General features: G+C 37.3%; 1 protein-coding gene across 1 annotated transcript in view; it reads right to left on the bottom strand.

Moving 5' to 3' along the window:
- The window catches only part of LOC124544918 (anaphase-promoting complex subunit 7), a 168,347-nt gene that overhangs the window by 37,094 nt on the left and 103,710 nt on the right, over positions 1 to 27,543 (bottom strand). Inside the window, exons 6-8 of the mRNA XM_047123658.1 lie at positions 22,862 to 23,065; positions 22,509 to 22,751; positions 17,783 to 17,911 (exon numbers count right to left, since the gene is read on the bottom strand). Of these exons, the coding sequence (XP_046979614.1) occupies positions 17,783 to 17,911; positions 22,509 to 22,751; positions 22,862 to 23,065 (576 nt within the window). The remainder of the gene's footprint in view (positions 1 to 17,782; positions 17,912 to 22,508; positions 22,752 to 22,861; positions 23,066 to 27,543) is intronic.

Here is a 27,543-nt window from a genome sequence, read left to right as displayed (position 1 = left end):
TTTACTTCTGCCAGTACATTGTCTCCTACTTTCCAAACTTTACAGAAGCTCAGTGAACCTATTTCTTTGGGCATATTTCCAACAGTGCGCAATACCAAAAGAAGACCCATAAAGTGAATCCTCGTGGATAACATTGCAGAGATGGTTGTCAATAGACAAGGATTTGGTTGAGAACAGTTTTTCTGCAGAGGCTTCCAAAAACAAGGTAAAGTATATGTTTGTTTATTCTACAAATTTTTAAATATTTTTGTGACTATAACATGTAGAGAATATGATGATATTCTTTTACGTTCTAATGTGATTGAAAAGCCCTTTCCAGTACTGGTCTACAATTTTTTTGAAGATTCACCAGCAAAAAGTGATAAATCATTACTTACTAATGATGGGTAGCTTATGCATTTCTTTGGTTTAAGCTTAATAATGGGTGTGATCAAACAGCCTAGAATTTTAATGTATGGGCTGAAATTGTTTAATTTCCCAGTAATATCCAGCATAAGATTTTGTATCAGATTTCTTTCCTTAAGAAATAATTTTCACCTTGCAAATACTAACATACAGAATGGAGAAGTACAAATAAGCAAGTCGCAGAAAGTTCAATTAACTATCAACATTGTCAGAAATGTGTGTCTCAGTCAGCCAAGAAATTACAAATCCTATTCCATCGTTCAGGCAATTCCTTTTTCTGGAAAGAGTCATTTAAGCCCCTTTGTCAAAAATTAGCCTAGGACTGTAATATGAATATTTTTTTGATTATGTCAACTCCGAATATTATCATAGACTTTAAAATATACCTTGGTGCTTCAACAAATCTGGATGATACAGAGCTGGAATTTGTTCTTTCCACATACTTTGGCTATGAAGACCATTCTTCCTGGAAGCTGATGTATTTTGATAGGTATTTCACTGCAATGAGAAATTAGTTGACCTGGGATACCATGGAAGAGGAACAATTGTGACAAACAGGACAGGAAGGGTAAACTGTCATGATATTTTAAAATTAAAAAGAGGAGAATCAGTACAGACTGTTCAAAGTGATGACGTGAAAGTTTTAGTAGAATGGAACAATAGTAGTCCGGTTGTATGGTCATCTGTGTGCTCTAGAATTCACCCAGAACACAAGGTGGAACACCAGTAAAAAATAAATAAATAAAAACTGAGCAACCATGTCCCTCTGTTGTACAGAGATAAAACCAGTCAACAGGTGTGGTGGACACTGGTAATTAAGAAATGGAGTGTTACTGCACTTTGTTTGGGGCAAGAAATGTTATCGTACACTTCTTCAACTTTGAATACAGAATACCTGTAAAATGAAATGAAATTCCATGGAAAGGTATCAAGAACTTCATGAAATTTTGATTGGAAATAGCTAAAACTTTAAAAAACCCAAGATGAATGAAGCTAAGGATGAAACTGAGCATGAAGCAAGTAAAATACCCAAATACTGCATCATCCTGTCCCTATTCCTGGCAATGACAAAAGATTATATGTGATCATTACTGTCATCATCACTCACAACTCAAACAATTAACTTCTTCATGAATGTATACATTAACATAATGTAACAGCAGAACCAAAAACCACTGCAAAAAGTGCACATACATTTATGTCTCTATGAACAAAAACTGTTTCAAGCAGTTTCACACACAGAAGTAACATGCTCTCAGACTGTTAGATTATCACCAGCAGCTTTTTTATTATTGCTTTCCACCGACTGTAATTATTTAAATGTATATCTAATACATACATAAGTGGATAAAAAGTGCGATATGTATATTACATTTGCACGAGATAATTATGTGGCTCATCTGTCAATCACAGCCTACATATTTATGAAATATATTACATATATTCTGTAAATAGATCCTTGCCTGCATGAGTGTAAGGGCTGTAAACTTAAGAGAAAAAGATTTTTCTGCTACTGTTCCTGAGCTAATTGTAGACTATAAATCAATTTAAAACTAGAAACAACATTCTAAAAAGGATAGACTGCTACTCAAAATATAATGGAGATGCTGAGTCACAGACAAGCACAACAAAAAGACTGCTACACAAGAAAGCTTTTGGCCAAAAGGCCTTCTTCTGAATTAGGCGACATACAAACTCATTCACACAAATGCAACTCACACACACGACCGTGTGTGTGTGTGTGTGTGTGTGTGTGTGTGTGTGTGTGTGTGTGTGTGTGTGTGTGGGCCAAAGCTTACTTTTTCAGCGGTCTTTTTGTTACTCCTGTCTGCAACTCAACATCTCCACTATATGGTGAGCAGCAATTTATCCTTTTCATAATATTGTCACTATTCCATTGTTCAATTTTAGTTCATGAAACTAAAATTAAAAAATTTAAATATCTAAAAGAAATCATGTAAAATCTAAGTGAGGAAGCAAGTGCATAAGTAGAACCAACAAATGTAATATATATGAATTTCCTCCTGGCAATTAAGTTACAGTGCATTAGAAAGGATTGGTGCTTGGAACAGATGATGTAATCTTTTTCTAATGATGAAGACATTTCATCAAGTTCACCTGTCCCAAAGAAGAAAGTTGAAAGACATACTCTTTTTAACAAAGACAGGTTAGCAAACACAGATTTCCCCAACATGATTGATGAAAGAAAAGACTTCACTGCAAAGTGTGCACTACCCACCACATTTTTATAAAATTTGAAGGAAAAACAGATGTTTTGAATCATCAGAGGACACAAAAAACACATTTTGACACAACAACAGTGTCATGAAAATACAACAATTATGACTTTCTGTGCCTGAAGATGATGCCATAATATGTGCTGAAGTTAATATCTGTTTGTCATAATATAAAACACAGTTTTACCTACAAGTCACTGAATTGCCAATGGAAATTGCATCATTCTTTGTTTCCAGACAGTAATATTGCATCTAAAATTTCATGTGGAAGAACTAAGACAAAAGCTATCTCAGAAAATATAGTCAAAATGTAGACATAGGTAACCTTCATAAAGACTTTTATTTTTCTGTGTTCTCAGATGCTTCAAACCAAAGAAATATAAAATCATATGTCATTCAGTACTTTGACGTTATTTGCAGGATATATTACAGATTTTTATGAAGACTCCACAGAAACAGACACAGAAAGAACATTACAGAGTCTAATGCTTTCAAATGAATCAAGTAAGTGCATACAGTGCTGGCAGTGTACCAGTGAATTATGGTAAAAATAATTTGGTTTTTGTTTTACTGAAAAATGAAACTCCATCCACTCTGAGAGCTAACTGCAGCTGCCATGTCATAAATAATACTATGGTCTTAGAACATTTCATTATGATGTAGAAATCGTGGAGATAGAGTTTAAGGAAATATTATTACACATCCATTCAAGATGGCTCTCTCTACTTCCTGCAAATGAGAGAATCGTATACTACTGACCTTTCATCAAGTCATATTTTATTTCAAAGGGTGAGGAGGGTTGATCAAGATTGATTAGGCAACTTATGACATTGAATGGAAAGCATACACTGAGGTGACAAGTCATGGGATACCTCCTGATATTGTGTTGGACCTCATTTTGCTCAGCATACTGCAGCAACTGGACATGGCATGGACTCAACAAGTCGATGGAAGTCTACTGTAGAAATATTCAGCCATGCTGTCTTTATAGCCATCCATAACTGAGAAAGTATTGCCAGCGCAGGATTTTGTGCATGATCTGATCACTCTGTTATACCCCATAAACGTTCAATAAGATTCATGTCTGATGATCTGGGTGACCAAATCATTCAGTTAAATTGTCCAGAATGTTCTTCATACCAATTGTGAACATTTATGGCCTGGTGACATGGTGCATCTTCATCCATACAAATTGCATCATTGTTTGGGAACATGAAGTCCATGAATGACTGCAAATGGTCTCCAAGTAGCTGAACATAACCATTTCCAGTCAATGATCAGTTCAGTTGGACCAGAGTAACCAGTATGTCTCGTGCAAACACAGCCCACATTATTATGGAGCCACGACTATCTTGCACAGTGTCTTGTTGACATCTAGAGTCCATAGCTTCGTGGGGTCTGTGCTACATTTGAACCCTCCCATCTGCTCTTACCAAATGAAATCAGGATTATCTGACCAGGTCATGGTTTTCCAGTTTTCTAGGATTCAACCGATCTAATCGCAAGCCCAGGAGATGTGCTGCAGGCACTTGTGTCAGTCATCTGCTTCCATAGCCCATAAATGTCAAATTTTGCCACACTGTCCTATGGATGCATTCTTCATATGTCCCATACTGATTTTGATGGTAACTTCACGCAGTGTTGTCAATGTGTTAGCACTAACAACTCAACGCAAAAGCCACTGCTCTCGTTCGTTAAAGTGTGGGATTAGAACAAGATGATTTTCATCTGGAATAGCAGTATGTTTTAAAGGTTTTCAACAAATTGGATCTCACACTGAATGAAGACAGGTTATACAATGAATTCTATGATTTCTGGACTGCATATGCTCGACTTGATAAAAGTAAAGCAGAAGACCAGGTTTGGACGGATTTCTTTAAAAGCAGCAAACCACAATAGACAGTTCCCATTCCCAATGGTGTAGTCTTGTATCATACACATTTTCAGTTACTACAAGTAACTCATTTGCTGAAGGAATCTTCAGTGTGATGATGAACTTGTGGTCAGAGAAAAGAAATCTGATCATCATAGCCTTAGTGCAATGAGAAGTTCAAATAAAAGTGAACTTTTCTGAAAGTTGTGGTGGTTGTTGTTGTGGTCTTCAGTCCTGAGACTGGTTTGATGCAGCTCTCCATGCTACTCTATCCTGTGCAAGCTTCTTCATCTCCCAGTACCTACTGCAACCTACATCCTTCTGAATCTACTTGGTGTATTCATCTCTTGGTCTCCCTCTACGATTTTTACCCCCCACACTGCCCTCCGATGCTAAACTGGTGATCCCTTGATGCCTCAGAACATGTCCTACCAACCGATCCCTTCTTCTAGTCAAGTTGTGCCACAAGCTCCTCTTCTCCCCAACTCTATTCAACACCTCCTCATTAGTTACGTGTTCTACCCATCTAATCTTCAGCATTCTTCTGTAGCACCACATTTCGAAAGCTTATATTTTCTTCTTGTGAAAACTATTTATCATCCATGTTTCACTTCCATACATGGCTACACTCCATACAAATACTTTCAGAAACGACTCCCTGACATTTAGATCTGTACTCGATGTTAACAAATTTTTCTTCTTCAGAAACGCTTCCTTGCCATTGCCAGTCTACATTTTATATCCTCGCTACTTCGACCATCATCAGTTATTTTGCTCCCCGAATAGCAAAACTCCTTTTCTACTTTAAGTGTCTCATTTCCTAATCTAATTCCCTCAGCATCACCCGACTTAATTCGACTACATTCCATTATCCTCGTTTTGCTTTTGTTGATGTTCATCTTATATCCTCCTTTCAAGACACTGTCCATTCCATTCAACTGCTCTTCCAAGCCCTTTGCTGTCTCTGACAGAATTACAATGTCATCGGCGAACCTCAAAGTTTTTATTTCTTCTCCATGGATTTTAATACCTACTCCAAATTTTTCTTTTGTTTCCATCACTGCTTGCTCAATATACAGACTGAATAACATCGGGGATAGCCTACAATCCTGTTTCACTCCCTTTCCAACCACTGCTTCTCTTTCATGCCCCTCAACTCTAATAACTGCCATTTGGTTTCTATACAAATTGTAAATATCCTTTCACTCCCTATATTTTACACCTGCTACCTTCAGAATTTGAAAGAGAGTATTCCAGTCAACATTGTCAAAAGCTTTCTCCAAGTCTACAAATGCTAGAAACGTAGGTTTGCCTTTCCTTAATCTAGCTTCTAAGATAAGCCGTAGGGACAGTGTTGCCTCACATGTTCTAATATTTCTATGGAATTTAAACTGATCTTCCCCAAGGCCGGCTTCTACTAGTTTTTCCATTCGCCTGTAAAGAATTTGCGTTAGTATTTTGCAGCCGTGACTTATTAAATTGATAGTTCAGTAATTTTCACATCTGTCAACACCTGCTTTCTTTGGGATCGGAATTATTATATTCTTCTTGAAGTCTGAGGTTATTTCGCCTGTCTCATTCATCTTTCTCACCAGATGGTAGAGTTTTGTCAGGACTGGCTCTCCCAAGGCCGTCAGTAGTTCTAATGGAATGTTGTCTACTCCGGGGGCCTTGTTTCGACTCAGGTCTTTCAGTGCTCTGTCAAACTCTTCACGCAGCATTATATTTCCCATTTCATTTTCATCTACATCCTCTTCAATTTCCATAATGTTGTCCTCAAGTACATCACCCTTGTATAGACCCTCTATATACTCCTTCCACCTTTCTGCTTTCCCTTCTTTGCTTAGAACTGGGTTTCCATCTCAGCTCTTGATATTCATACAAGTGGTTCTCTTATCTCCAAAGGTCTCTTTCATTTTTCTGTAGGCAGTATCTATCTTACCCCTAGTGAGATAAGCCTCTACATCCTTACATTTATCCTCTAGCCATCCCTGCTTAGCCATTTTGCACTTCCTGTCGATCTCATTTCTGAGACGTTTGTATTCCTTTTTGCCTGCTTCATTTACTGCATTTTTATATTTTCTCCTTTCATCAATTAAATTTAATATTTCTTTTGTTACCCAAGGATTTCTACTAGCCCTCGTCTCTTTACCTACTTGATCCTCTGCTGCCTTCACTACTTCATCCCTCAAAGCTACCCATTCTTCTTCCACTGTATTTCTTTCCCCCATTCCTGCCATTTGTTCCCTTATGCTCTCCCTGAAACTCTGTACAACCTCTGGTTCTTTCAGTTTATCCAGGTCCCATCCCCTCAAATTCCCACCTTTTTGCAGTTTCTTCAGGTTTAATCTACAGTTCATAACCAATAGATTGTGGTCAGAGTCCACATCTGCCCCTGGAAATGTCTTACAATTTCAAACCTGGTTCCTAAATCTCTGTCTTACCATTATGTAATCTATCTGAAATCTGTCAGTATCTCCAGGCTTCTTCCATGTATACAACCTTCTTTTATGATTCTTGAACCAAGTGTTAGCTATGATTAAGTTGTGCTCTGCGCAAAATTCTACCACGCAGCTTCCTCTTTCATTTCTTACCCCCAATCCATATTCACCTACTCTGTTTCCTTCTCTCCCTTTTCCGACTACCGAATTCCAGTCACCCATGATTATTAAATTTTCGTCTCCCTTCACTATCTGAATAATTTCTTTTATTTCATCATACATTTCTTCAATTTCTTCGTCATCTGCAGAGGTAGTCGGCATATAAACTTGTACTACTGTAGTAGGCATGGGCTTCGTGTCTATCTTGGCCACAATAATGCGTTCACTATGCCGTTTGTAGTAGCTTACCCGCATTCCTATTTTTTTTATTCATTATTAAACCTACTCCTGCATTACCCCTATTTGATTTTGTGCTTATAACCCTATATTCACCTGACCAGAAGTCTTGTTCCTCCTGCCACCGAATTTCACTAATTCCCACTATATCTAACTTTAACCTATCCATTTCCCTTTTTAAATTTTCTAACCTATCTGCCCGATTAAGGGATCTGACATTCCACGCTCCGATCCGTAGAACGCCAGTTTTCTTTCTCCTGGTAACGACGTCCTTTTGAGTAGTCCCCACCCGGAGATCCAAATGGGGGACTATTTTACTTCCGGAATATTTTACCCAAGAGGACGCCATCATCATTTAACTATACAGTAAAGCTGCATGCCCTCAGGAAAAATTACAGCTGTAGTTTCCCCTTGCTTTCAACAGCTCGCAGTATCAGCACAGCAAGGCCGTTTTGGTTAGTGTTACAAGGCCAGATCAGTCAATCATCCAGACTGTTGCCCCTGCAACTACTGAAAAGGCTGCTGCCCCTCTTCAGGAACCACGCGTTTGTCTGGCCTCTCAACAGATACCCCTCCATTGTGGTTGCACCTACAGTACGGCTATCTCTATCACTGAGGCACGGCAAGGTCCATTATTCATCGATCATCGGGGGGGGGGGGGGGGGGGGGGGGGGGGGGGGAGTTGTGGTTAATTCTTGAATTTTCTAAAATACAGTAAGTAGTGAAGGACCACTGAAAGCAGCAAACAGCAACACAAAATATGCATTTTAAAATATAAAGCAGTGATCATATTACTGTTTGGTATTTTATTCAATATTTTTTCTCTCTTTTTTTTTATCTGATCTTTGAATTGAAGTTATAATACTGTCTGTAAATGTTCATTTAAAGTCCATTTCATGTTTAAATGGCAAATCCAGACATTAAAATTAAGCATGAAAAAGAGAAGGGTTTTTTATTTTTGTGTTAATAAGATATTAAAAATAAATTTTGGTGCTTAGAAATTATAGGAAGAACAATTTGGTTATATTGCTTATGATATTTGTAGTGAACAATTAGCATTTTCTTCTTTCTGTACAATTGAGAAGTTGTCCAGCATAGTGTTTCTTGAAACGTGGCAGTCCTAGAGTACACCAGTGTGACTAATAAAGGTGACGGTGATGGTAACAACAACAACAACAACAACAATAATGCTGTACAGGGAAAATTAGGTACCACTGACACAATGGCTTGTAAAATACTTCTGCACTGAAATGAGCCACATTCAGAACTCTAAACAAGGAGGCCAAATCTACATACATATGGAAAAACTTTTTGTCATGTACTGTGATTTTCACAATAACAGCACATAAAACTTGTTTCTCCATTAACCACAAATACTATTGGGGAATAATTGCAATACAAAGTTAAAGTTTACAATTCAAAAATTGTTAAATTACAGCCTACAAGATGTAGAGTTATCTATTTTACAAAATCTGCAAAAGCTGACTTTTGTCAACTTAAAGCTTTTTGAACCTATCCCAGAAGTGTTCTTCAGATTAAAATGAAAGGAAGGCAGAGATGTGATGAATCAGATATGGCAAGCAGAAACCCCAAGTTTATAATTGCCCATGAAAATGTGCAGTCATTGCGAAACAAAATTAAGGAGCTAGTAGTATTACTGTCAGATCAGTTAAAAGAAGTATCTGTAATGTGTTTTAGTGAACATGGGCTATGAACATTGGCTAACTGATGAGATGTTAGCAATCACAAATATACAGGATTATGTTATGGCATCTCGTTTCTATAGAAAAATATCTACATATGGAGGAACATGTATATTTTTGAAAGACAGTATCAGCTATTGCTGCCTAAAATCTCTCAAAGTTAGGAAAAGAAGGCGATTTTGAAATTTCTATTGTAGAATGAACCTGAATAAAACCAGTCATCGTTTGACTGTACAGAAGTCTAAACTCAAACATAAAAATATTCTTTAACCAGCTTGAAGGTAGTGCTGACAGTATCAGGGACCAAAACAAAACAGTTATATGTGGAGACTTTAGCATAACTTTAACAAAGTTTTGAACGATAGAGATGGTTGGCAGCCCTGCAGCCAAGCGACTAGCGCGAGGTTTGGTGTTCTCGTAAAGATAAGTTATTTTAGATTATAAAACACATAGATTAGTACTGATTACGTGGTAAATAAGTGTATTAGTGTGCCGTTTAAGTGTACCATTAAAGGTTTCATTTCTCATTACGTAATATAGCAGAAAACGCGAAAAGACCGTACAGTCGTATTTTCTGTTTACGTTCTGCTGCAGCAAATCTATAGAATTTCGTTTAGTTGTTCCTTGCTCTCTCCAGCAATTTAACTTAGCGTACCTCTTCATTATTTAACTAGCATTTCCGGAAAGTAGCGTAAAGTTTAACTTGTTGGTTCAGAAACTTTGCACTTTTGTTTTTGTTTACACACAGTTGCGTATAGGCCAAATTTGTGTAACCATATTTTCGTGTTTATCTGTAATTTAACTGACTTATTCTTAATAAATTATTACGTTTATCATGAGTGAAAAGTGCTTGACTTGCCGTAGAATTGTTAGGTCGGGGCTTTGGTGTGATGGGTGCTGTAGTTTTTTCCATGTGGGTGACTGTAGTGGCGTGGGAATAGGGGAAGTAAATGAGACTCATCAGTGGTTTTGTAGGATTTGTAGTAGAGATAGGAAGATACTGGAACAGGAGGGGAAAATTGCTGCCCTTCAGGCTGAGTTAGACAAGGCCAGGGGAGATCTTGACAGGTTAAGGAGGGAGAAGGGTAAAGAGAGGTGGGAAGTGGCAACAGGCAACAGGAGGAACAGGCCTAGAACTTTGTCTGACAGCTTTATGGTGAATGTGGAAAATAGATTTGACCTGTTGCTTCAGTTAGAAGCTGGTGAGCCTCAAGCAGTTACAGGTGTAGACAGGGCACAACAAACTTTCAGCAGCAAATTGAAAAGTAAGAATGTAGGGAAATCAGTAAAGAGAAAGAAAGTGTTGTTGTTAGGTAGTTCCCATGGAAGAGGTGTTGGCCAACTCTTGCAGGATGAACTAGGATCAGAATACCAGGTCACCAATTTTTTTAAACCTAGTGCTGGTCTGGAGCAGGTGACAGAGGATTTAGGATCACTTTGCAAAGATTTCACTAAGGAAGACACCGTGGTTATAGTGGGTGGGGCAGGTAACAGTATTGACAGAGATCCTGGGTACAGCATAGAGTGTGACCTGGCGAAGATTGCATCAGCATCGAGGCATACCAGTGTTGAGTTTGTATCTGTTCTTGGGCGCCATGACCGACCTCATTTGAACTCTTCTGTCAAGAGAGTTAATTTGGAGCTGGAACGGCTGCTCATGCCGGGTGCGGGGTCACACATTGGTGTGGTTCATGTTGATTCTGTCAGTAGGTGGGATTATACTAGGCATGGCCTTCACCTCAACAGGAAGGGGAAGGGTAAATTGGCTGGGGAAATAGCAGGAAAGTTAAAGGGGGGAGGCACTGTCATGAGTGGTAAAATACCAGTGGTTATAGGATTCAGAAAAGACCCTTTTTTAGGGTAGGGAGGACAGAAAGAAAACAAATTTTAAGAGAGGTTAGAACTGAGACAAACCTTCAGTTTGAGAAAGAAATCAAAAAACATAATTCCAGCTTATTACATCAACATAAACAGCCATTGGTTAAGAATTTTCAACTGTCAGCAGATATTTTAACTCCATCCAATTTTAAGTCAGTCAATGTGAAATGTCAGCTATCTTTATTGCATCAAAATATTCGAGGACTGAGAAATAAAATTAATGAATTAACTATCTGCATAGATGAATTAGAGTCTTCAAACCCAGCTGACATAATCTGCCTCTCTGAACATCATGTGACCACTGGTATAGAACTTTTAAGTGTTAAAGGGTTTAGGTTAGCATCTCACTATTGTAGATCAGAAATGGAGAAAGGAGGAGTTGCCACATTCATCAGGAACTGTCATAAATTTAAGAACATAGACATTCATAAATTTTGCCTGGAACAGCATATGGAAGCATGTGCAACAGAATTAGAATTTCACAAAAAATCTTTCATAATATTAAGTGTATATCGAGCACCTGCAGGTAACTTTAATCTGTTTGTAAACCACCTTGAAGCTGTACTGGCCCATTTAACAACCAAAAACAAAGAAATAGTGGTTGCTGGTGATTTCAATGTAGATTTCCTTAAAGACTCTCCCAATAAGAACCTATTTGAGTTAGTAACACTATCATTCAACTTAATTCCCACAGTAAAGTTCCCCACTAGGATAACCACTTGCTCACAAACAGCCATTGATAATATCTTTATAGAAAAGTCAAATGAACAAAATTATATTACAAAACCAATAGTCAATGGCCTCTCAGACCATGACATGCAGTTCCTTCTGTTAAATGTTAATACTGAACAAGATATAAAATCTGTTAAATCTGAGCTCAAGAGGGTAATCAGTAAGCCAAAAATTGATTATTTTAGGACACTCCTCAGAGACATTCACTGGACTGATGTTTACAGTGCTCATGGCATGAATGAAAAATATAACATTTTTGCTAATAAAGTGCTTACCTTATTTGAACACTGCTTTCCCCCAAAACTTACCAAGGTTAGAGCAAAGTCTACAAAGAAGCCATGGATTACTCGAGGAATAGGGGTATCTTGTAAAACAAAAAGAAAACTGTATCTGTCAATCCGAAACATTTCCAATGTTGATGCTATAGCACATTATAAAAATACTGCAAAATATTAAAGACTGTAATACGGATGTCAAAGCAAATATATTACAAGGAAAAGATAGTCATATCAGATAACAAAATAAAGACAATATGGGATATAGTGAAGGAGGAGACCGGTAGAACCAGACATGAAGAGGAACAAATAGCATTAAGAGTAAATGATGCATTGGTGACAGATGTGTATAGTGTTGCAGAACTTTTTAACAAACATTTTATAACTGTTACTGAAAAGATGGGGTTGTCAGGTTCGGTAGATGCTGCTATGGATTACCTTAGACCAGACATTTCAAGTAACTTCCATAATATGAATTTGACCCTCACTACCCCAACAGAAATAATGTCCATCATAAAATCTTTAAAATCAAAAACATCTAGTGGGTATGATGAAATATCAACAAAGTTAATTAAAGAATGTGATTCTGAGCTAAGTAACATATTAAGCTATCTGTGTAACCAGTCGTTTATCAGTGGAATATTTCCCGAATGGCTGAAATATGCTGAAGTTAAGCCACTGTTTAAGAAGGGAGATAAAGAAATAGCATCAAATTTCCGTCCAATTTCACTGTTGCCAGCATTCTCAAAAATTTTCGAAAAAGTAATGTACAGTCGTCTTTATAACCATCTTATCTCAAATAACATACTGTCAAAGTCACAGTTTGGATTTCTAAAAGGTTCTGATATTGAGAAGGCTATCTACACTTACAGTGAAAATGTACTTAATTCATTAGACAAAAAATTGCAGGCAACTGGTATATTTTGTGATCTGTCAAAGGCATTTGACTGTGTAAATCACAATATCCTTTTAAGTAAACTAGAATATTATAGTGTAACAGGAAATGCTGCAAAATGGTTCAAATCTTATATCTCTGGCAGGAAACAAAGGGTGTTATTAGGAAAGAGACATGTATCAAGCTATCAGGCATCATCCAACTGGGAACTAATTACATGTGGGGTCCCACAAGGTTCCATTTTGGGGCCCTTACTTTTTCTTGTGTATATCAATGACCTTTCATCAGTAACATTACCAGATGCCAAGTTTGTTTTGTTTGCTGATGATACAAACATTGCAATAAATAGCAAATCAAGTGTAGTCTTAGAAAGATCAGTCAATAAAATATTTGTAGACATTAATCACTGGTTCCTAGCCAATTCTTTGTCACTAAACTTTGAAAAAACACACTACATGCAGTTCAGAACTTGTAAGGGGTGTCCCAAGAGTATATGTCTAACATATGATGACAAGAAGATAGAAGAAGTGGACGGTGTTAAATTCTTGGGATTACAGCTTGATAATAAATTCAACTGGGAGGAGCACACCACAGAACTGCTGAAGCGTCTTAACAAATCTCTGTTTGCAATGCGAATTTTGTCAGACATAGGGGATATAAAAATGAAAAAGCTGGCATACTATGCTTACTTTCATTCCATAATGTCATATGGGATTATTTTCTGGGGTAATTCATCAAGCCAAGCTAAAGTTTTCCGGGCACAAAAACGTGCAGTAAGAATTATATGTGGTGTGAACTCAAGAACATCCTGCAGAAGCCTGTTTAGGGAACTAGGGATACTAACTACAGCTTCCCAATATATTTATTCCTTAATGAAATTTGTCATTAAAAATATATCACTTTTTCAAACCAATAGCTCAATTCATGGAATCAATACTAGAAATAAGAATAATCTTCACAAGGATTTAAAGTCACTTAGTCTTGTACAAAAAGGTGTGCATTATTCAGGAACACACATTTTCAATAACTTGCCAGCAGCCATAAAAAGCTTAACAACCAATGAAATTCAGTTTAAGAGAAGCCTAAAGGATTTATTGGTGGCCAACTCCTTCTACTCCATTGATGAATTTCTGAGGAAAACCAACTGATTTGTATATAAGTACAACATATCTTCTGCACAATTTCAGTGCAGTAATGTGTTCACTGAAAATTTGAGTGTGTGTGTGTGTGTGTGTGTGTGTGTGTGTGTGTGTGTGTAAGTATAATCTAACTTCTGCACCATTTCAGTGCAGTAATGTGTTCATTGTAAATAAGTATTACAGTAGTTGTATTACATGTTTCTTACCTTATAAATAAATAAAAAACTTTTTTATTTTAAATTCAGTGCAATAGTATTTGTAAAATGACTCTTAGTGTTCATTAAAAAATGACGATCATTCCACTTGGGACCTGTGGAATGGTACATTAGCTTATTTGTTTTAGTTTAAATATTTGTCATGTATTGTTGTTTTTCTGACATGTTCCACATCCTGGAGGACCTCCTCACTACGGATCAATTGGAATGAAAGTAAATCTAATCTAATTATGGCTATCTGTGCAGCATACAACCTGCTCCCTATTATAAATTCCCGTACCAGAGTTATAAGTATATCCAGCACCACTATTGATATGATACTGATAAACGAGGAAAGCCATGAATCTGCAGCTGGAAACTTCAACACAGGCTTCAGTGACCACTATGCACAGCTTCTTGAAATGTCTTCAGTGCTGAACTTAAGTAAACACACAGAAACAATAAAAATAGGAAGAACCTTCAGCCATCAAAACATTGAATATCTTAGGAATTTACTAAAGAAGGAAACATGGACTGAAATGACCGATAAGAAAACACGGATGAGAAGTTCAACATATTTATGGATATATTTACACATTATTTTAACATGTCATTTCCAGCTGAACATCAGAAAATCAAGTGTAGCAGGCTTAACAGAAAAAATTGCTTATTGACAGCAGGTATAAAAAAGTCGTACTAAAAAATGAAGATTATATGAGATCCCCAAGTCTTCCATTAGTGTCCAATGAATTCCTTGCATATTTGAAGCATTATGAAATGATACTTAAAAAAGTGATCAAATAAGTTAAAATAATGGCAAATGACTGCTATATAAATAACTCCAATAACAAAATGAAAGCCGTATGGAGTATAATGAAACAGCAAACTGACAATGTTTCTCCTCAAAATTCCAATATTAAATTGAATTGTAATAGAAAGAAATTAATGATCCTAAAGAAATACAAATGTGTTCAATACTTATCTTAGCTATATTAATGAGCAATTAATTGCTGAGATCACAGCTTGCAATACAATCTTCCCAGTATCATCTATAAATACCAACATATTCTATTTCACTGTTTCTCTGACCAACAACCCAGAAAGAAGTCCTGTTAGTTATCAGAACTAAATGAATCATTCCACTGGAATACATAGCATCCCAGACAGCCTTATTAAAAAAAAAAATGTGGAGATCATCTTACTGAACCATTAACTCACTTTTATAATGGTTCCTTTCAAACCTTAGTTTCCCATCATGCCTAACAACAGCTAAGCTCAAACCAATTTTCAAAAAGGTAAAAAGGATGAAGTGGCTAACTACAGGCCCATTGCTCTACTATCTGTATTCTCAAAAATCATAGAAAAAAAATTTTCAAAGAAGAGTAGTAGATTTTTCTGGGAGAGCAAAAAATACTATCCACAGTACAACATGGTTTCAGGAAAGGCCGATCAACAGATATAACAATTTTTGAACTATTAAGTGAAGCACTTCAGAAAATAGATAGTGGTAAAAATGTCATGGGAATATGTCTAGATCTCTCTAAGGCTTTTGATATCATAGATCATACAAAACTATTGCCTAACTTGACAACATGGAGATTAGAGGAACATCTAACAACTGAATAAAGACATACCTAGGCAGTCAAAAACAAGTGGCTGAAGTGCAACATCAAAATTTCATCAAACTCACTCAACACTATTCAAACTATGAAACCATTAAATATGGATTGCAAAAAGGTTCAGTTCTGGGACCTCTTCTATTTCTGTTATATGTGAATTACCTAAACAAATTCTGTGAGAACATCATCCAGTTTGCTGACTATACAAGTGTGCTAGTGAGTGGGAAAGAAATGGAAATGCTTCAGAAGTCGACAACAGAGACACTGAACATCATTTAAAACTGGCTAAGTCACAACAAATTGGTAATACATGCATGTAAGACAATGGCACTAAATTTCTATATTGTGAAAAAAGGTGAGAAAAACTGTTCCGGTTCAGGTATGTGACAAAGACCTTCAGAATGTAGACAACATTAAGTTCTTGGGAGTATGGCTCGAAGATAATCTCAAATGGGGGATGCATATTGAAAAATTCTGTAAGAAATTAAGCACTACATACTACTTAATGAGAATATTAGAGGGATGCTGCAACAAAGATTCTCTGAAAACTGTGCATTACGCCTAATATACTCACAACTGAAATATGGAATTATGTTCTGGGGTAACTCATCCCTTAGCCAAAAGCTCTTTAGGTTACAAAAAAGAATTACAAGAATAATGGAAGGTGTAAAATGGAACTAAACCGTAGACCACCCTTTAATAAGCTAGAAATCCTACCACTTCCATGTATATATGTGTATGAGATTAGCGTGTTTGTGAAAAAATATTCAATGGAAAATCACACCCTCTTCCAGAAAAATGAAAATAGCCACTCCTATAACACAAGGCAAAAAGAAAACTTTCGTTTAGAGCCCACCAACACCACCCTGAATAAAAAAGGAACCCTGTATTATAAGAAAGTTACTTATAATAAACCTTAAATCAATAAATGACCTAGCAAATTTCAAGTCAACTGCTAAGGCATATTTGACTCATCACTGCTTCTGTAGACTCCACGAGTTCCTTCAGGAAGTCCACTAACGATTTGTGTCTTTGCCTTAGTGATGTATCATGTAAATGTTATTAGAACTTTAATGATTTCCCATGTAAATGATGTTGTAATACAAATATTAATCTGCCAGTACAGTACATGCTCTTTCTGCTTTAAAATATCTACTCTATTTTTGTACAATATTTGCTCTGTACATTGTAACTCAGTGATCATTTAATGTAGAAATGATTATATTATATATAAATGATTATATTATATTTTGTTATACATTGACTTGTCCTACATCAGAATGTACTATTTGCGTACTATATGAATACCACGACCAATAAAACTCTACTCCTATTCCTACTCCTCTATGCTGTCCACAAAGGTAATTCCATGAGGCAAAAAAGTGAATGTCTGCATGATACAACCAGCACCTCTGCTTCAGAGCAACACAAAGAAAAAGACTGCTGAGTACAAAAAACAAACTGAATTTTTCTATTAATTTATCTGTTGTTGACCATTTGGGTAGTAATTTATTTTACATCATGTTCATTTAGTGTATCACAATTGCTGTCCACACCTGGAACTGGCAAGCAGTATTAGTTAGGGTTTTTCTTTCCTTGGGAATTGCGTAATTTGATGCTTTACAAGATTAAGACTTTAGTGTTTATGGTGAACTGTTGCAGGCTTGTTCAGCCACCAATACAATTAGAGTACTAATAGTGACATGAGAGCTTCCATCAAAAATCTCTAAAGGCACACATAATAAAAAATGGCTTTAGTTAAAGCTATGAATGAAAAGAAATTAAGACAGATTATAAGACTAAACATACACACTAGAACAAAGAAGTACCTTCAAAGTAGCTGTAAAAAATGAAACAAGTGCATACTTCAGCTACTTGCATAGCCTTCTATCAATAGAAACATAATTATTCCAGAGTCATTTAAAAATCAAAACTTCAATGCAAAATCCGAGAATATGCAAAGTACAAAATGAAATTAGGACTATCAATAGATACCTGTTCATATATTTCAGCAAGCAAATACACTGCAGATAAGTACGTCTCATCTTGTGCCAAGGCTTTTTCCAAGTACGTTTTAGCTTTGCACACCGTAACAGGATCCTTCATTAGCACAGATGCATACAACTGGAAAATAGCAAAGATATGAAGAAAATTTATCTTCGTCAGTTGTTATAAAGCTTAAGTAAAAATTATAATGATACAGCACTTTCAAGTGCAACAGAGGATATTAAATGCATGATGATGCTAGATAGCTCACTGGTAAAGTGCCAGGCTACAGATGCTAAGATCCCAAGTTTGATGCTAGGTCAATCCCAGTATTTTACTAGTTAGTTAGTTAGTTAGTTACATGTTCAATTGATCAATAGCACGGAAAACCATTATGATGTGGAATGTGTCAAATGCACAAGAAATGCACACAGGAAACAGGTTTTTTTTTGTTTACATTATAGTGTTATACATAAATATTTCTATTATGTATCCCATTCCCTAAAATGGTACAAAATGCATATTTTATTTCTCCAGATTTATTTACTCATGTTCATATTCAAGAATTCATCTATGGTATAGAAGGAGTTGTCAAGGAGGTATGATGATTTCAATTTGTTTTTGAAACCATTATTGCTGTCTGTCAAACATTTTATTTCATCTGGTAATTTATCAAAAAGTATTATAGCAGCATATTTTACACCTTTCTGTGCCAAAGAAAGGATAAGTAAAGGATAGTGTAGGTCTTTCTTTTTTCTGGTATTGTTATCATGAATGTCGCTGTTGATTTTAAACTGGTCCATGTTGTTGAGAAAAAATTTCATTACTGAGTACATGTACTGTGAAGCAGTTGTAAGAATTCCTAACCTTTTCAACAGATGCCTACAAGATGTGCGACATCAGAGAGTGGAAGTATGCAATGTATTTTAGCTTACTAATTTCTACATTCTCAAAATTGGCAATTATTCTGATTGCAAAAGTTGCTGAACCTAGTCGCTTTAGCGAAAACTTAGTATGCTCTACCCTGGCTACTGACTTCTTTTGATGTGTTATGCTTATTGAAGGAATTATACTTTTTGCAGCAGAAAATTGGATGTACTGTGTTTTTCCAAAGTTCAGAGCAAGCCCATTCGCAGAAACCCAATTAATAACTTTTCCAAAAACCTTATTTGTATCATTTTCTATCAGACTTTCTTTTACTGGATTAATAATTATGCTTGTATCACCAGCAAACAGTGTCAGTTCAGCATCTTGTTTCACTTAAGAAGGGAGGTCATTCACATATATCAAGAACAGGAGGGGACCCATGATCGAACCTTGTGGAACACATAATGTAATTTCACCCCAGTTAGACGAAGTGGCACACTCCTTTGAATCACTTGAAGTATATAAAGAGATTTTTTGCTTCCTGTTCTGTAGATATGACTTAAACCCTCAGATGCTGTTCCATTTATACCATAGAATTGTAATTTCTCTAACATAATGTCGTGGTTCACACAATCAAATGCTTTGGATAAGTCACAGTCCTACTGGCGACATTTTACTATTTAAAGACTCTATTATGTGGACAGTGAAATTGTATATTGCTGTCTCAGTGGAACAGCATTTCTGAAACCCGAACTGTGATTTACTAAGTATCCCATTAATATTGAGATGGCTAACCACTCTTGAGTACATTACTTTCTCAATGATTTTTTAAAATGCTGTAAGCAAGGATACTGGCTGGTAATTATTGACATCTGTAGTTTCCCCCTTTTTGTAGAGAGGCCTGACAATGGCATATTTTAACCTGTCTGGAAAAATACCCTGAGTCAGTGATGCATTACATGTATGACTCAAAACATCAGCTGTAATTGCTCTGGATTGTTTTAATAACTTGTTAGAGATGTCATCTACTCCAACAGAACATTTCTTTTTCAAAGATTTAATAATTTTCCTTATTTCACAAGAGGTTGTTGGATGAAACTTAATCTGACTAAAATTTTTCAAAACTGACTCTTCCATGTACTGCCTGGCTTTTTCTTTTGAACTACTCTCACCAGTTTTTTCTCCTACACTTAAGAAGTGATTGTTAAATACATTGCCTACCTGTGTACTATTGGTTAAGATAGACTCATTCTCTTTAACAGTAATACTACATACCCCAGTGGTTACTTTTCCTGTCTCCCTTCTAAGAACATTCCATATTGATTTGATTTTATTGCTGCAGTTGTTAATTTCTTCTCTAACATACATATTTCTTGATTTCCTTACAACTTTTCCCAGTATGTTACAGTAATTTTTATAGTGTAAAACTACTTCTGGATCTTTACTAGATCTTGCTGTCTCATACAGTATTCTTTTTCTTTCTGTAGACACTTTAATACCTGTAGTAATCCAAGGTTTCTTTGAAAAGTTTGTGGAGTTACATTTAGTACTTTTCTATGGAAAACAATGATCAAAAAGGGATATAAATTTATCAAGAAATATGCTGCATGTGTCATTAGCATTTGGCTCATTATATACATCTTCCCAGTTTACATTTCCTGAACTTTCTCTGAAGTGATCTATAGATACTGGGTTGAGCACCCTCACACTTCATGGTTTCTGAAGTGTACACCCTGTTAGGTTTTGTAAGTTTATCAGTTGTGCATCATGGACAGATAATCCATTTACCACAGGGAAAGCATGTGTTTTTTCTACATCTTCTTGCTGTACAAATACATTATCTACTAGAGTACTACTGTCCTGAGCTATACGAGTAGGGAAATTTATCACTGATTCTAAGTTATATGTTATTAACAACACTTCTAGTTCACTTTCCATATCTGAATTGCTTAGAAAGTTAACACTGAAATCGCCACAGATTAATAACTTCTCCTTTTTGTCTGACGGACAGCATAATAGGGAGTCAAACTTTTTTTATGAATAGCTCCAAATCTCCTGTACACTGTTGCTAATATAAACACAACATTATCTAGCTGAAGTTCACATGCACAAACCTCAAAATGCTGATCAACACAAAATTTGCTTACTTCAACAGTTCTGTATTTATTCCCTTGTTTTATGAAAATGGCAACTCCTCCTTTATCCATACTAGATCTACAAGTGTAAGATGCTAAATTATACCCATGACATTTTCCATCCCCACAGTTACATGGTGCTTAGACAGACCAAGTATATCAATCCCATTCTTATTTTTGAGAGCATCTAAACACATTATAAGCTCATCTACTTTATTTTTTACTCCCCTGATATTTTGGTGAAGTAAATTGATACCACCCTTAGCTTTATCCCTATTTGCTGTGCATGAAGTTTCTTTTCTTCTATTTTCCTTGGTTGTTGTCTGTCTGCAATTTGGCTTTAACCTAAAAAAACCTCTCTGCCTGGTCCCAATAACCACAGGGATCACCCCTTGTGTGACTGTGGCCCCTCTTACAGTATCTGCTAATAGAGAAGCTAACCTATCTTTCCCCTTCCTATTAAGGTGCAGGCCATGTGTAGTGTAACCACACCTACCAATAGCATCAACTGGAACAACACTCATGTGAGACTTTGCCGGTGTCTGGAGCATCCCGTTCAGCTCAGGGTTAACACGCCTTACAGCAGTGTTTACCCAGGGCTAATCATGGTGCTGAAAGACCTCCACAAACCCCACATTCCTGTGCCCAGTTTCTGCTCCTTTTTTTTTATCCAGGTCACCCCTAATACTATATCGGACTCAGTCACTTATCAGTTGTTTCATTTCTGGCAATGTTTGGTGACATGAAAAATGCGAAGTTGCAGTGTGGTTAGGGGTCCACGTTATACAGTAGGGTCTCCTATAACTGGCTGGGTACGTCATTTCAGCGGTCAGAGAAAGGCAATGCTATACCATTTCCAACAAGACTACACTTAGTCAAGCACAGTGGTGTTCAATCTTCGGACTGATGATAGCTTCACTTACGAGATGTATAGTGGGAACCATGTACATGATAAAAAACTCACATTTCTAGATGAATTAACTGTTCATATTGTTGAGTAATATCTATAGAAAATGGTACACTTAACTGAAGTTTGAGTGTCCTGTTTGCTGTGGACAGAACATTTGCTGATGTGCTTGCGACATGTTTACATTCATTCTAGATTTTAACAGATATTAAATGCTGAACAGCTCTTGTTTCTTTCATTCATTTGGATTTGCTACTTACAATGAAACAAAAAAGATGAAAAATTGCAGAAAGGTGGTATTTAAAAATGAGCAGCAGTGAATACACAATCTGAGGGATACTTTTACAGAGAAATTGGTGAACAAATTACGGCATATATATGGCAGTGGACAATGTGCAACAAATATCAATCAAATAAGATTTAATAGATACTTTTTGCGGTGCAAAAAAGAATCATTAGAAATGTGTGCTGTAATTCCAAGGAAATCGTGCTGCTCCTTGCTTAAAATTTTGAAATCATTAACAATTCTCTCCTTATATATCTATGACATTTCCAACGTTTTACACAGCAGTTTAAAGTTATTCAAGGAAAATTGTTTCGACAAGGTATGTAATAAAAGAAATAAAGATAATTTTGTGCTTCCTACTCATTGAGTAAACTTACATGCACAGACACCCCATTATATGGAAATGAAAATTTACAACAAAGTAAAAGGCAAGCACTTTCTAAGTATGAGCCTAGATTCGCTGGAATGTCTTGCTGAAAGAGGTGACTTGTTTAGGAAAAAGTCATACAAGTGAATGTAGAACATCTGTTATCTACTTACTGTCAAAGCTCTCGGTGTTTGACCAAGCTGCTTGCATGCACTGCTTGCCATTGTTAAAGCCTCTCGCAATCTGTGCATAAGTACATAGCAATCAACGAGTCCTCGATGTGGTTCATATCGATAAGGACTCAACTGCATTGCCTCTCTAAAATGTACAATTGCTTCCGTGTATTTCTTAAGATCCATAAGTATAGCACCTTTCAGAATAAGTGCTTGGACATTACGTGGGTTCTGAGTGCATGCCTGTAAAAATTTTTGCAGAAAATATTAAATAATATATAAACCAAATACTGGTGACTATTGCCAGATACGCGCAACCTGCATTCATCTTCTATTGCAAAAGGTCCTCTTACTTTGTGAGCAAAATATATGGCCTTTGAATTCTTCCGTGAAGCATAAAAGTAGTATGCCATTGCTATCCAGTGTTCTGGGCCATATTCAGATATATTTATATTTGGTGAGATTATTTTTTCAAGTTCTTTAAACTTCCGTTCCTTGGCTAGCAGCCCTGCATAAATTTCAAGGCCACGTTGCATATATGGGTCTATTCCATAAGCCTGTAGAAAGTTAAAAATATACAAACAATTTGCACTGTGAGTATTTTGATGTTACTGAGCAAAAACACAAAAAAACTGCACATTAATAGCCATTAAAAGTAAGTAAATATTGAATTTAGCTGCAGACCACTTAAGGGCATATAATGATAATCGGAATTATTCCACAAAACCATACAAAACATACAACAGGATGTAGCAAGCTTATCCATGATAAAATGACCATCCTCAATATCCATTCTGCATCTCTTTATCAAATTCCACCATCTTTAATAGGGACTCGACTAAAGGGGAAGTGACGGAGGAGGAACACCTTAAGAAAACCTTGGACCACCTGCTAAAACACTGCAAGGAGTTCTTGCCAGAGTTACAGTGAAGGCTGCAACTGTGTCTGAGCCAAGTGGAAGCAGGAGATTGACACAACTTGCAGTGCAGAACTAGAACCAGTATCCCCCTGTGTTGGATTAGAGTACAGTGAAATTTCATCCTCAAGGAAGTCAGTAATATTTCCAGAAATCACAGTCGGTAGAAATCAGGACTAATGGTACAGCAATTGTGACCTGCTGTAACAAATATGCAGTACTGTGATGTGGAAGGCAACAAGAAGATATTATATTATCTGTCCCTACTGCATTCAGTTATCTGTTAAAAATGTCAAAATGGCTTTCTCCTCGGTAAAACAGTGAAACCATTCAGATATCCAGATGGGGCTACTAAGGAGGAGATACCAGACAGAAAGAGTATTCTAATTACACATGAACATGCACATGAACACACAAAAGTGCATGTGTCAACACTGTCCTGGCTGATAACCTTAGATATGATACAGATAACTGCAACCAGTCACTTTTGAAATATTTGTTTATTTTCATAAACCAGTTTTTGAGCCTTCTCAGGCTCATCTTCAGATAGGATATTCTTCTGTACTTCTGGATATGAGAATCCACTGTACGGTACCACCGAGAGATACTGATGCAGAGAAATGTTTTAAGAAGTAGCAAGTTAAGGGCAGAGAGAGAAAAAGGGCCACAGCAAATGCCATGGGGAAAAAAAGCATCTGCAACAGTCAGGACGAGTAATAAAGGCATGGACTGTGAAAGGGTAGGTTAAGTCGGTAATGGATGTCGTGGAGCTCCATACCAGAGTCACTGCCACCTGTTCGTCAAAGCAGTCAGTCCGAATCGAAGCAGCAGCATCTTGTACTGCTGTGACAGTCCCCACTGCTGCGTACTGTCAGCACAGCAATGGCCTTATGATAACTGCGGCTTCTCCTCTTGTGACAACCTAGTCTGGCCACATAGTGAACTGCGACTGCCCCGTTCCCACTGGTGGTCAAATAGTGGGGGAGCTCTGCACGTGCATCTTGGCATCCCTGCAAGACAGCCCTGGGGCGAATCTTTGACATGCTGCAGGACTCTGCTGCTTTCCATAGACACCAGAAGCCTGGGGGCTTAGGGTCTGGGTTGTGTGGGAGAGTTTCCACCTTCACAGGGTAGCCCAGGAGCTACCTCAACTCCAAAATTCTGCCACAGACATTCACCATTTGCATAGTGATGATGATCAGTGGCGGCCTCTACTTATTCACCCAGTTATGCAGATCGATCACTACCTCCCCGAAGCTGTCACATAGTAGTCCTTCCCAGATTGCTTTCTCACTGCAAATCTGAGGCAATCCTCAAAGGAAATCGGCCACAGTTGCTGTCTGCAGCTTGATCGTGTCATCTGAATTAAGAGACTCTACATCAAATTTGAGTTCACAGCAGCTAACCATCTCCTCATATGGCTCCAATGGTTCTTTGCCACTGCAATGGATACACAGAACAGGACAGGAGCACAGTCGTCTTCCGTCACTGAGATGCCCGACCAGTGGCCCCTTTGGTGTGTCAACTCTCTTCCGTTTGCCTGTTTCGATCACGCTGAGACACAAAAACATGACGAATTTTGCAAGTGTTATTATAACAAAACAATGACAATTTTCTTTTTGTGACTGCCACAGCACAAGCATGCCTTCTCAGCTCTCTGCCTGTCCAAGCAGCACAGTGCGCAACAGTGCAACTGCTGGAGCTGAACTGACAATCAGTATTTTATCAAAGAGTAGGAGAGCAAACTGAATATTTACTAGACACAGTTCTCGCTTTTTCGGTTGTGTTGAACAGGAACTAACTTTATGACATTTTACAAGTTCCTAAACTCGAGCAAATTATTTAATCTCACCTGTGTCCTTTGGTAATTTAGTTTTTGAATCTCTGTGTGTTAATCTAATTTACTAGATACAGTTCTTGTGTTTTCATCAGTTCCTACAGCGCATATCGATAGTCATTTGTCTGTTGGTGTAGTGTAATTTTCGACCATCTTTAGTAGTGATAGGGACTGTGACTACTGTGTGCGGATGCGAGTTGAGTTGGTGACACTTCACTCTCAGCTCCAGGCTGTGTTGGCTTTGGTTACCCAACTTGAGGCTGCAGTGGATGGGTATCACTGTTGTGGACTGGCTGTGGCAATCCAACACACATCCACATGATCAATGAGTCTGCCGATTGGTCTGCACTGGTGGCCAGTTCAGTTACTGCTCACAATGAGGTTGATCTCTCACCCGTGCTTGAGTAGGAGATAACCTCGAGGCGTGGAAGGCAGCGAAAGACTTCCCAGAGTGCCGAATATAGGGCCTTCTTAGTTAGTCTGACAAACAGCTTCCAGGTGCTACCCATGGCTGACAATTTCACTCAGTCAGATGCAGTCACTTGTCCTGTTTCAAGAGAAAGCCTCTCAGCCTGCAATATCTGGACAGTCACAGAGAGTGGGATTTTTGGTAGTTGGGAGCTATAGTATTAGGCGTATTATGGGACTCCTTAGGGATATGGCTGCCAAGGAGGGGAAGGAAGCCAGTGTTCACTCCGTGTGCATACTAAGTGGAGTCATTCGACAAGTGGAACGAATTCTTCCAGGTGCCATGAAGAGAGCAGGGTGCAGCCAACTGCAGGTTGGTGCCAATTATGTGTCATTTTGGATTGGAAGAAATTCTCTCTGGTTTTGAGTGGCTATCTGAAGTGATGAAGGCTTTCAGTCACGCTTGCAACATGAAAGCAGAGCTCACCATTTGCAGCACAGTCAAGAGGACCAATTGTGGCCCCCTGATACAGAGCCAAGTGGAGCATCTGAATCAGAGGCTCAGACAATTCTGCAACTCTGTAGGCTGCAGATTCCTCAACTTGCGCCATACATAGGGTGATGGCGTTTTTAGTTCAGTTAAATAGGTCAGGAGTCCATTACAAGTAGGAGGTGGCTACACAGACTGCAGGGTCTGTGTGGCACAGACTGGGCAGTTTTTTACGTTAGAGGGTATCGAGGAAACACAAAAAGGACGTCAGTCTGGAAGGGTTCATGTTGAAGACAGGAAGAACATATCTCTAGGAACCATCTGTATAACAGTTGTAAATTATTGTAGTTGTGTTGGAAAGTACCAGAGCTCCAAGCACTAATAGAAAGTGCAGATGCTCAAATCTGAAAGCTAGCTAAAGCCAGAGATAAGTTCGGGTGTTCACAAAGGATAGGTTAAATCTTGTTGGTGGTAGTGGGTTTATTGCTGTTAGAACTAGTTTATCTTGTACTGAAACGGAAGCAGATAGTTCCTTTGGGCTAGTATTGGCAATGGGAATAAAATAATAATTTTATCCTTTTTACAATTAGAACTGGCTGTGACATCAATTTACCCTTGATATGTTGGTGAAAATATAAGTCTAAATCTGGGCATACACACAAAATATCACCCGAAACAGTGCTAAATGCTTTCTTTGAAAATTATTTTCAGAAATTACTTCATGAACCCACTCGAATAGTAAACAGTTATGGAAACACACCTGAACTTTTAGTAACAAATAATCCTAAGCTAATAATGAGCATCAAAATGGATACAGGGATTAACGAACACAGGATTTTCGTAGTAAGACTAAATACCTTAACTCTCAAATCTACGAAAAGTAAACAAAAATATATCTATTCAGAAAAGCGGATATAATTTGCTTGTCACCTTCCTGGGAGATTCTCCACTCCTTCCAAATTAACAATGTAAGGGAAGATCAGATGTGGCTTGAATTCAAAGAAATAGCATTTGACAGCAATGGAGAGATTTATATCAAATAAATTAACAAAGGATGCAGCTGATCCCCCACAGTACATGAAACAGATCAGAACACTGTAGCAGAAACAACAAAAAAAAAAAGCACGTCAACTTCAAACAAAAGCAAAATTCCCAAGATTGGTGATCTTTTATAGAAGCTTGACATTTAGCATGGACTGCAATGCGAAACGTGTATAATAGTTTCCACAACAAAATTTAGTTTCAAAACCTAGCTGAAAATCCCAAGAGATTCTGATTGTATGCAAAATATACTAGTGGCAAGACACAATCAGTGGCTTCTCTGGGCAAAAGCAATGGAAATACTATCAATGACAGTACTGCTAAAGTGGAGTTACTAAACACA

The sequence above is a fragment of the Schistocerca americana genome, chromosome 8 (genome assembly GCF_021461395.2).
Source record: "Schistocerca americana isolate TAMUIC-IGC-003095 chromosome 8, iqSchAmer2.1, whole genome shotgun sequence".
In the NCBI taxonomy this organism is placed as follows: Eukaryota; Metazoa; Arthropoda; class Insecta; order Orthoptera; family Acrididae; genus Schistocerca; species Schistocerca americana.
The sequence above is the reverse complement of the archived record's forward strand: the minus strand, read 5'-3'. Positions and strand labels throughout refer to the sequence as shown.